We start from the raw sequence: 12327 nt of genomic DNA, 5'->3' as shown, positions 1-12327 counted from the left end.
TTAATTGCAAGGGGGGGGAAAAGCTGAGGAAGGAAAAAATCAAAGCATGAGCTATTGCCAGTTGGTGTAAGAGAATCTGAGGAAATAAATGGGGCCATAATTTACTGTATCCTCTCTCTTTATGAGTGGAGTTGAATATGACAGGAGACAGAGGAACCCAATATAACATTATATATATATATATATATATAGTTAAAAAGAGAGATGTGGATATGGTGATAAGAATGATGCGTGTTCAAATGTTTTAGGATGTAGAGTGCTAAATTGTACACCATTTGTCCTCCTCTGGAAGGGTGCATTCATGAGTTGAATTTATTTCCTGCACCCACCTTTACAGGACAAGCGGAAATATAATATATTGATGACAGAGAAAAAAAATTCCTTATATCTCTTCAGTAGTCTGCATGGCTACAATTCCCTGCTCAGCTGTTTTGACCCCCAACTTATGAGTTCCAAGTGCCTATAACCTGGCCTACAAGTAACAGTTGTAAGATAGAAAACTATGGTTAACAAAAACACCCCAAAAAGGGAAAAAGCAGCATCAAAAGGGTGTTGAAAGATGAGATTTTGATGAGAAATGGAGGTGAATGAGGAGATAGCAGTGGGAATAGCCAGAAAGCTGGCTCTATGGCACACAAAGACCTTCAGGCCTATTATGTGCCATGAGGATTTGGAGCCGATCATGGGCAGTCTAGGCTTTGTGGGCTTGCCTCCCACCATGGACAGCTGGAGGGAATATAGATTTGAAGGCAAGACAACAACTAAAACCACCATGGGTGGTGGGGAACCCCTGGTTAGGCTTCCTTATCCTAGAATTGATGGTCTACATGTCTTGACCTACAGAGCCTTTTGTGATGCTGTTGCTATGTATCTTGGCTCAGGAGACATTGCTGATCATTTTCATGTCCGGTGTGTGTGCTTCTTCATATCCAAATCACTTTGTAGTCACACTTTTCCTTGAATTGTCATACTGTTTTTGGTCATTCCCTCATGTAGGTATTTTTTTGGGTTTTGAAAGTAGTGGAAATGGTTATCCAGTTCTTAAGATGCATCAATGTATAGATTAATACATCATAAATTTCATACATCATAAATTATGTATTGATGCACCTCAGAAGCTGGATAGTCATTTCTTTCTTAGTCTTTTATTTGAGGCATATAATGTTTTAAATAAAGAATAACGGTGTCACCTGTTTAAGCTCTTTCTATTGAAGAATATACACAGTAAGCAGTGGAAATCGTTATCCCAACTCTTAAAATGCACATTTTCATAGATTATCCTAATACACAATAACTTATGTATTGATGCATCCTAAGAACTGTCACTTTTGATATCCATCATTAGAATAAGCTCTTTCGGGTCTGAGCTCTTCTTGGGTTCTTTTTATATAATGATTCTGATGATAGGGTTGGTATTATTTCATATTTTTTTTGCAGAGGGGTGCCTCTTCATCCTGTTAAAGACAGGCCACTGGAGCAGTTTAGGAGGCTGTATGAGGACGAAGGGCTGTATGTTTACAGAGATGGAACCACAGACCCCTGTGTGGCCTGGATAACAGGAGTTGCTCTTCACAAAGCTTTGGAGGGGAATGTGAGAGAACCTGCACTTGCAGGTAACTACAGCATAACTTCTTCCACCAGCTTCCAGGTCCTGCTCAAAGATATTGTTGTAGATAGCTTTCTATAACCCTCTGTCACTGCTTAACATGTTTCAGAAGACTCTTTCTGTTTGCAATGACTGAACCATCACAGACCTCAAGGGTCAAACCATATCTTTTCTTGGCCCTGCTGATTTGTCGCTGTTCTCAATACTGACAAAGGTATCACGGGCCAATTTCATTAAACATCTTCGGTAATGGCACATGGTTTAATACTCTTTAGTTGTGAGTAATCCTGTTTTCCTTATAAATCAATTGTTTCAATGGTTTAAGTGAAAAAAAAAATGTTAAAACTATGAGTAAGATCATTTGTAAAATGGAAGTATACAAATTTTCTACTTTATTTAAATTGCATTATAAATGATGCGATTGATGGAATGGTATTATTATTATAATTTTTAAATTGTAGTTGTGGGTGTAAATTTTGATTTTAAAAAGTCAAAAACTTAAAATCAAGTGGTTGATCTTTCAATATAGCTCAAAGTATATAGTGAGTTGATTTGTACATTAAGTTTTTAAATGGTCAAAAAATTAAATTCAATTGGTTAGCAATGGATTAATACAATGCAAATTGTGCTTATTAGTTCTTACACTTTTGGACTGGACTTTTTTGGGTTATGCATATGTAGTCATGGAGATCAAACCTTTTTAATATATATGTTTTGCCAAAAAAATTGAAGTTTAATGAGGGCAACAAAGCATATACAAGAAGGTAAGAGATATAGAATCCAACCATCTCATTAATACAAACAAAAGTCTATTTAGCCAAGTTAGCTACTATCTACAGGTTGCCTCATGAGCCCTCACCTCCTCCACCATCATTGTCACTTCATGTAATATCTTCTACCCAAACTCCAACTTGTTATAGGTACAAAGAGCCATATTGTGCTTGGGCTTGACATTTTTGGATTAGAAATTTTTTTGGGCGATGTAAATGTAGTCATGGAGATCAAAACATTTTTAATATATATGTTTTGCAAAATACTTCAAAGTTTAAAGAGGTCCATAAAGTAATATAAGAAGGTAAGATATAGAACCCAACCATCTCACTAATAAGAGTAAAAAGTCTATTTAGTAGAGTTAGTGGCCATCTACATGTTGTAACATGAGCTCTCATCTCCTCCACCATTATTGTCACCTTATGTGATACCTTCTACCTAGACTTTAACTTGCCATGGGTACAAAGAGCCATATTGCGCTCGAGTTTGTCCATCTTTCAAGAAGAGGATTTCTCCTCCTTAACAATGATCCAATTCCCATCATATTTTTCCTCATAAATATTGATATTACGCAAAATTCGCTTAAGGAGTAGCCAATATCAGGGGGGAAGATATCAAAGTAGTGGGTTTGAGTTGAGAGCAAGGAAGGATGTCATCCTTCATAGGTACTGGAGAAGGGCATTAGGGGAAGGAAGGGGGCTTAGGTAAGGACTCAAGATCTAGATATATTCAATCAAAAGAAGGTTATATAATGCAAGTGGCTTGGATATACCCCACCCCTCTACTAAATAATTGTAATATCCCCTTCCTAATTTGCGCTAGAATCACAATTGCAACAAATTAGGGTTGGGATCTCTTTAAATAATATGATTTTGAATTTGAATCCTGCAATTACAACATGACAATATTTGCATATACATACATACATACATACATACATACATACATATGTATGCATGTATACACACACACACACACACACACACACACACACACACACACACACACACACACACACACACACACACACACACACACACACACACACACATGTATGTAGTGTCATAAAATTGCGACCCTAGCAATTTTTGTCTGCATTAGGGTCCTCACGCATGCGAACTCGAATCCTCTACCCTGATCAGAGACCGGAGATTGCTCGACTTGTAGAAACAACTTCTTCCTTGGCCTCCGCATCACTCTGTCTGCACTCTGCCTTGGAGAAAGGGGTAGGATAGGGGCATGTCACCCCTGTCCCTACCCTATTTTGGGGTAGGACCTTCCTATAGCATGCATTGTGGGTTTTGAAGTGAGCGGGAAAACTCCCCTAATGTCAGTCCGTGACGAAATTCAAATCCACTATCATGTATTTAACGGGCATTTGTCCTCTCATTTACAAAATAAGTGAAGGTTGGATGAGAGGGAAATTCACAAGCGAACAAGCATTCAAGAGCATTCAAGCATTCTTTTCCAACATTTAACATTCTCAAGTCTCCCTCCAAGGCTAGGTGTTACATTCAAGTCAAGGATTCAACCATTGAAGAGGAGATTGATTTCAACATTCAATTCCACACAAGCATTTCTATCAACATTGCTACTACAACCTCCCTTGAGGTGATTTACAATTCAATCTTTCATTTACATCTATTTGCAAGTACTTTCTTTCATTACTTGATTAACTCCAAAACTGGGGTTTGACCTAAAGGCAAACCCCCAATCCCAACCCATTTTCCTCTCCTTTCTGTGTGTAGGTTGCAGGTGCGCAGCTTTACTTTTGGATTCAAGCTTCATTTGCAGAGGCGGAAAAACCCTTTTCATTTTGCGGATTTTTCGGAGGACCGTGTACATTCCTGCCACGGTCCGGACAACTTTTCCTCAAATTCGCAAGATGACTTTGTCTCGACATTTTATTGCCAGATCCAGGTGCACAACTTCATCCCATATTCCGATCTCAAGTTATAATCGATTCTTTGTCACTTTTGCAATACATAATTCAATCAATTTCCTTTCCAAATCAAACAAGGAAGAGGGGATCAACTTAGCATTCTCAATTCATTCAGAATTCAATCTACCATCTTTGTGTGGAGAGATTGAATCTAGTGAATTATCATCTCCTTCTTCCTAATGTAATGGTGAAAAGTGTTTGAAGGATAATCAATAATGAAACTTTCATCTCCCTTTGAGGGAAAGGGTAGTTTTCCTCTTGATCTATCATTCACCATTTTCCCACCATTATATTTTGGTGAACCCAACATCTTACATGCTTTCCTTTGAACAAAATTGCATATTTTTCATTTACAAGTTTCAAATTTCTGCAAACTTAGTGGTTAATTCATTAAAAACCCTACTTTTTCAAATTCATATTGAACTTGTGATTTGTAAAAATTGGTTGTGGTTATCTTAGATTTGAAAATTGTCTTGATTGTCAAATTCAATTTCCTCATTGTCTTGTTCAATTTACAATTAAAATTTACAAAATTAAGAGGTTACTTGTTAAAACCCTAATTTTCAAAAATCACCTTGAACCTGTGCAAAAATTGGATTTCCATTTAATTTTCAGATTTCTAATTGTTCTCAGATTTGTCTTCAATCCTACAATTCAAATTTTCAATTTCCTCCCTTTTTCCCAAAATTCATTTTTTTTAAAATTAAGTGGTTAGGTCATCAAACCCTAATTTTTAAAATTAATTGGATTTTGTGTGAATTTCAAATCAATTTCAGTTACATTCAGATTTCTAAACATTTTCCAAGGTGTCCATATCCATTAGGTTTGACCATTTTCAAAATTGTAATTCAATTCCTCTTTTTCTTCAAAACCCTAATAGGGTCCTATTTTTACATTTGTGTCTTCATTTCGCCCATCTAGAAATCATAAAATTCACCAATTTTTTGGGTTAGCTTTAAAATCATTGTAATATCCATCACTGAAAATTTTGAAAAAAGTTGGTCGGACCATGTGCGTTTCCACCATGGTCCTCGACTTTTTTCTCGAAATTTCGAGAGACTATTATGATTGTATTTAATAGCCTAAATCTGGAAGATTGGCTGATTTTATCGAGTTTTGATCCCTCTAGAATCAGAAATACCTTCAAAATTCAACATTGCAACTTTCAAGAATATTTTTAAAATTAAGAGGTTAATTATAGTTTGCCCTGATTTTAAAAATTCTAATTTTAAAATTAAGTGGTATTCCCTTGGTCCTAATTTTAAAATTCCAATTTTCTTTCATTTTAGAAATTGTGTCATCCTCTTCCCCCAACAAAGTTCAAATCAATAATCATTCTTTTCTTGAATTTTGCATTACTCAATTTTGTAAGCTTTGTTCTACAATTCAAAATTCAAAATTTCCCTCTAGTGCATGAGTTTTACCACTATTAGTCCTACCTATCATATCCCCATTAGACGAAGCATTAGAATTAAGGCTTCCCAAGGTTTAATTACCGAGGAGATGGAGCCTAATTTGGGTGACTTCTTTAATGAGGATCATGCTAATTCTTCTCATCCTAATCATGTGCCTATTCACCCCATTGATGGATCCCATGATGAAGAAGAAGCTTTAACTAGGGTTTCTTTAGATCAACTTTCTACATTAGACAATCAATTTGATAGCTTTCAACAATGGATGTCCCAAGAATACCCTAATAGTGAAGCTCTTCCATTAATTGAAGGTCTTAAGTGCATGCTTCAATGTGATAAAAATGGAATTGATATATTGCGTGGCATTGCACATATTGTTGATTCTAATGTCATGCCTATCAAGAGTTGTGCCGAAATCCTAGGCTAATCACAATCTTCAACACAAGTCAATCCCTCTATTCCTTTGACTAATCCTATGACTAGTATTCCTACTTTCACATCTAGCATCATGGCTACTTCAACTCAAAATGTCATTCCTACAACCATAGGTCATGGGGGAAATACCTCTTCTTCATTTAATCCTCTATCGTTACCTATGTCTTCCATGAGTGTCCCTATTATCCCTCAACCAATTAGTGTGACACAAGGGTGAAATTCCTTCAATAACTTTATTCCTCCTTTAAGTGTCCCTTTTCCTACCCAATCATCACCAATGCCTACTTATCATAATGTCTCACCACCTTATTCTCAATCCATGCCTTTTTTCAATAATGTCACACCACCTTCTCAATCACCCATGTCTAACATAAATTCTTTCACCGAAATGACAATCAACAATCTTGCTCAAATCGTGTCTTCCTTGCAACAACAAATTGCTTCCATGAGTCAATCCAAGTTTAGTGTGCCCACCTTTGATGTTGCAAGCCCACTTTCTCTTGATATTGTTAAAGTCGTGCCTGTAATACCCTAAAATTGGTCATCTAAACCATGGGCCCCCAATCTTGACAACATCACCAGGGTCCTAACCAAAGGCAATTAAATCAATCTTGAGCACATTTATTAATTCTTTAATCATCAAATATTGCATGGCAAGTCAATTACTCAATATTAATTAAATATTTATTTAATTAATTGAATCATTCCAAGTAAATCATTTTGATCAATTATCCTATTTTAATTTATTAAATATCCTAGCATATTTAATTAATTAATAAATTTGCCATTTAATCATGCAAAAAAGGAATTAATTTATTACAAAAGAGAAATTAATCACAAAGCAAGAGTTAAATTGAAAATAGAATAAAAGAATTGAGAGAGAAATCAAACTTGAGATATTATTTCTTTTTCTAAATTGAGAACTTGAAATCAGAAAAGCAATTAAATTGAATTATTCTCTAAAATTGGAACTCAAAGCTTTTGAGAAAAAGAAGTTCAGTTGCATTAAAAGACTCTTTTCTTGAATAAATCAAAGAATTATCTTTTTTATCAAAAGTGCATGGAATTAATTAATTATTATTTCTAACGCAACTTGAACTTCTTATCTGAATACATTTCAATTAAACTATAATTGGAATCTATCTCAAGGTTAACTGAACCTGGTTTCTCAATTATTTCAATTAATTCTAAATTGTGTTTTTTCTTGATCTCTCTTGTGAATTCTCTATAAATTCAGCCTTCAGCTCTCATTCAAAGGACCCCAGAGATATTTGAGAAACATCTTGGAGATTATTATTATGCTGATTTTGCTCCGGAGTCATTGAAGATCTTGTGCTTGCTTTTTTGAGATTATTGCGTCTTAGTTTAGCTTTTTGCATATTTAGTTTAATCCATATTGCTTGAATTCATTATTGCTTGAATCCATATTGCTTGAATTCTGATTACTTGAATTAATCATCCATCTTGCATCCATATAGTTTAATATCATGCTCATATAGATTAAATCCTTCATCTTGGTGTAGTCTAGTCACTGATATTGCTTATAAAAATCTGAGAGAAATCTTATACTCGCATCTTTTAGAAGGAAATTAGTCGCTTTGTTATGGTTTATTATTTATTGATAATTGATTTACTAACCATACATGTAATGACTTAATTGAAGTGTTGTGCCTGCAGTTATCAAACTCTTTTCACTTTTTCACACACACATTTCTGGCGTCCACCGTGGGTCGGAGACTACTTTTTTTCAGCCTTCAAGAATGACTGCTTATTTTTATTTTTTTTCAGATTTTTTGACTTTTCAGATTTTCGTCTGTACAGTTTCTGTGTTTTGTCATACGACATTTCCCATATGACCAAACGACAAACTGCAAGTGTCGTACGATTTGGTAAGAATTGTTGTACGATTATGTATTTTTCTGGTTAAAAAGCAGATTTCATTCTTCAAATTTCTCATTCAATTTTTTATTATATTGACGACTGACCCTGTCTGTTTATTTGTCTATTTGAGAATTTTTCACAGCCTAATCAGTTTTTGCAGAATGCTTGTTGATGAATATGCTTATCGCACAAAGACATTACGACTACTAATTCATTGTCTTTGCAGGTTGCCTGAGAAGAATCGACCAAACATCGTGCATTCTTTAAATTCATTTTTAGGAACCTAAATTGCTATCTGGTTAAAGAACAAATCTGTATTTTGTGTTTTAAGTAAATTCTAAGAGGTAGGAGAGTATGCTCTTGTCTACATAGACAATCAGAAATCCAGACCCTTGAGGCATTTTCTTTAAGTTTGAGATTTGTACATCTTTAGCGGGCCTGCTCTCCCAAGGAGCTAATAACTCTTAAAGCCATTACGACCAGTGTGAGGGGAACAACCCAAGTGGGAATGGCTAAACACCAAGTACTCCAACCCACTATAAAATAAACGTGATTTGATCAAAATCAAGTCAATGACAGTGCTCGGGAATAGCTCTCCTTTGTACCTCTGGGTATATTAAACCTTGGTTTTCAAGGCTGGGAGACCTCTTAATTGTTTGTTTATACCTCAACGCGCTGAACGAACCCCTTACTAGTTCCAATTCAAATTAGAAGCTACCTAGTTCACCTCCAAAAGGGGGGATAATCTTTGTGCAAGAGAGATAGTAACTCTCCCAAGATACTTGTCATTTCGTGCCCCCATTAGCGTTTGGAGTCACCTAATACGGTGTTGAGAATCCATTGTGTGAGACTCAGTGGTTGTATTCTGATTAGCTATTGGGTGTGTACCGGAGTCTATAAGCAAAGGTTTTCTTCTCTCACCAATTTTCGTAGGGTTTGCATGCTGTGATTGGAGTTATTATTCATATTACGTGTTTTCTGTGTTTTCATCCCTAAAACTGAAACTGAAATACCAAAACTGGAGGAAACAAGAAACAACTCAGTGATCAAAACTCTGTCAGTGTCCAAAACTAGTCTATCCCAGTCGAAACTTTGTCCAAAACTAGTCTATCCCAGTCGAGACTCTATCCAAAACTAGTATATCCCAGTTCAAACTCTGTCCAAAACTAGTCTATCATAGTCAAAACTCTGTTCGTGTCACAAACTAGTATACCTTAGCTGTCAAGAACTCAGTCCACCTCTAAACTGCTTATCATTAGTCATCGATCAAAACCCAGTCCATCTCAAATTTGGTTATACTCAGTCATTGAAAACTCAGAAATTTGCCTCTGTCCAGCAAACAGTCGTACGATTCCTCTAATTTATTGTCTAGTTTCCTATCCTATGTCGTACGAGATTCCATCAATCCTAACAGTTTGTCGTTCTATCTTCAATCCTGTGTTGTACGAATCCTGATTGTCAGTCATCCAGTTCTGAGAGTTTTTGTTTCACCTTACATCCTGTGTCATACGATAAAACATTATATTGATCAATATGTCATTCTAGACATACCCATCTGTCATACGATACAAGGCAACAACTCGTACGAAGCACTGTTGTTGTCATCCTGAAGCTTTTGAATTGTCATGATCTGGTCCTGAGAAACCTGTCATACGAATCTCTGATTTTGTCAGTCCATAACAGTCAAACTTGCCTAAAATAGTCTACAACGAGCATAAAACTGGTTATCATCATCTTGAGCATAAACAGATCAAAACAGTGTACCTTTGGCATTTGTGTTGCACGATTTTGTCGATCATCTTTCAGTTAGTTCAATCAACTACATATCAAACCTAAGTCACTTAGATAAACATCTTATACAGGATAGATCTTTCCTGAAACCAGACTGAGTCTTAATCACTTCTTTCAGATCAACTTAGATAAACGTCTTATATAGGATAGATCATTCTTGAAACCAGACTAAATCTTAGTTGCTTCTCTTAAACAATACGTTAACTGAACAACTAGCTTTGAATTTGATCTTGACTTCTGCATCACAAACAACTTTAGGTCACACCAATCAATAAAAATTCCTACTCAAACCAAGAGTTTCGTAAGAAATATGTCAAAGGCAAAGGACAACCCTTTTCATATAAAGATAATCCATTTTTAGAAGAGGATCCCCTGACTGATAAACCTTCATCATCAAAGATACCAATTTATGATGAACCTGTATCTCCCACTATACCTAGAACAAAACGAAATGACGAAGACAACCTCAGTATTCATGAAACTGATAATGATTCCTCATCAAGTGAAGTTGAAGATTCTGAGCCTCCAGAAAAAGATATTCATAAATGTCAAAAGGATAAATATTTTCAAAAAATGATGAAAGCTATCATGGCTAGGGAAAAAGAAGACTATTTTCTAGAACTAGCAAAACAAGGCACCAAACTTCCTATTGGATATGACGTTCATAATCTCGTTACTAAAAAGGAAGAATCACCTATAATAATGGTCCACAGACAATTACTAGCTTTACGGATTGAGATCACAGAACTGAAAAACAAGGATAAATTCCCAAAACAATATTCTCTGGAGACAATATGCCCATTTCCATTTGACAAAAACCTATACATGCCTCCATTCCCTTCATGAGTTGAGATTCCAAAATTTGACAAAGATGATGGTACCTTAGATCCTCAAGATCATGTTAGAGAATTTTATGTTGCCTGCATGGAATTCATGCACGATCAAACGTATCTCATGCACCTTTTTCCAAGGAGTTTGGGAGGACAAGCTATGGAATGGTTCTCAAGTCTACCTAAGGGGATAAATTTTTTTGAAGAACTAATCCAACTATTTTTACAATAATACTCCTACAACATTTGACATCCTGTTACTGTGATCGAACTTTGCAATACCAAACAGAAAACAAGGGAGCCTTTTCTCACTTCCCTCCGACGTTGGAGAAAGATGTTCTCTAGGTATTCACAGCCTATCCTAGATGCTGAGAAAAAGGATATATTCATCAATAATCTGGTCCCTGAATTGAAATATAGTATCCAAATGCAAGTACACCCATCATTTAACAAAATGGTAGATAATGCTATCCGAATGGAAGATGTGCTTATAAAGAAAGGAGATATCACGCCTTGGAAAGAAACACAACTAGGATCTAGCTCTAAATAGAAGAACAAGTATTGGAAGTATGGAAAAGACAACAATAAGAAAGTTGTTAATGATAGAGTAGTAGATATTGTTAAAACCAAATCAAAGCCCACGATATTCAACTTGGCTAGTGGCACACAAGCACTCAAAGCAGTTGGAACCGTAGCAAAAAATCCTCCGAAAAAAGAAAAAGAGTGGTTCAAAGAGAAACCTTGGCTTTCGAAACCTAGATGCGAATTCACTCCTCTGGAAGAATCATACGAATCCACTTTCAAAAATTTATTAGCAAACAACCTGATAACGTTACTAGATAATTCTAGGCCATATGATCCAGAAGTCAAACCAAAATGGTGGAGAGAAAATGAATACTGCAACTACCATCAGAATAAAGGTCATAACACAAACAACTGCATGAAGCTCAAACATGAGATTCAAGATCTCATAGACGCTGGTAAAATTGTTGTCGGGAATCACCCAACAAATGCTAATCATAAAGCTTTTAAGGATCCCTTACTTGTTTACGAACAAGGTGATTCTTCAAAGACCAAAGGAGGTGCCAAAGTAAATTATACTTATACCAGCAATGACAACGTCATCAACATGATTGAGCCTTCCCAATCTGAATATTGCAATGTGATCATAATCCAAGATAAACAAAATGAATCATGATATGCAAAGGCTATCACCCATTCTCAAAAGAAAGTCACTCTCTAAGGAGCTAGTTCTTCAACTTCTGCTCAAACAATGTCAAACCTACCAGCCTCGTCAAACAAACAAAAAGAATCAAGATTTGATAAATTTAAAAGGCTAACTTCATCATCATCCTCTGGATATAGCATTGTTGAACAGTTGAAAAAGACAAACGCTCAAATTTCCATCTTTGAATTACTAAAAATCTCTTCTGCTCACAAAGAGATCTTGGACAATGCCTTGCTCACCACTAATGTTCCAAAAGATTTAGACATTGATTAGTTTCAATCCATGGTGGGTCATCTGACTTCACCTCACTATCTGACCTTCTCTAAAGAAGATGACAACTCGCTAAATCATCCACATAACCAACCATTGCACATTGAAGCCATGATCCATAAACATAGAGTCAAACATGTTTTGATAGATGGAGGTGCGGG

General features: G+C 35.8%; 1 protein-coding gene across 1 annotated transcript; it reads left to right on the top strand.

Annotated features, from left to right (window-relative positions):
• The first annotated feature begins 212 nt into the window (after positions 1 to 212).
• Positions 213 to 2001, top strand: LOC131049960 (uncharacterized). The gene is made up of 2 exons (XM_057984077.2): positions 213 to 909; positions 1438 to 2001. The coding sequence occupies exons 1-2, from the start codon at positions 578 to 580 to the stop codon at positions 1685 to 1687; spliced, it is 582 nt and encodes a 193-aa protein (XP_057840060.1). The 5' UTR covers positions 213 to 577; the 3' UTR covers positions 1688 to 2001.
• Positions 2002 to 12327: the final 10326 nt, after the last annotated feature.

Source organism: Cryptomeria japonica, chromosome 8 (assembly GCF_030272615.1).
Source record: "Cryptomeria japonica chromosome 8, Sugi_1.0, whole genome shotgun sequence".
In the NCBI taxonomy this organism is placed as follows: Eukaryota; Viridiplantae; Streptophyta; class Pinopsida; order Cupressales; family Cupressaceae; genus Cryptomeria; species Cryptomeria japonica.
This window is presented reverse-complemented; position numbering and strand designations above follow the sequence as displayed.

What these genes read in the sequence shown, in the direction of transcription:
- LOC131049960 (XM_057984077.2), top strand. Translation starts at nt 578, where the DNA reads ATGGAGGTGAATGAGGAGATAGCAGTGGGAATAGCCAGAAAGCTGGCT. An exon ending in GCTGATCATTTTCATGTCCG is followed by an intron (nt 910 to 1,437) that starts GTGTGTGTGCTT and finishes TTTTTTTTGCAG; the next exon opens with AGGGGTGCCTCTTCATCCTG.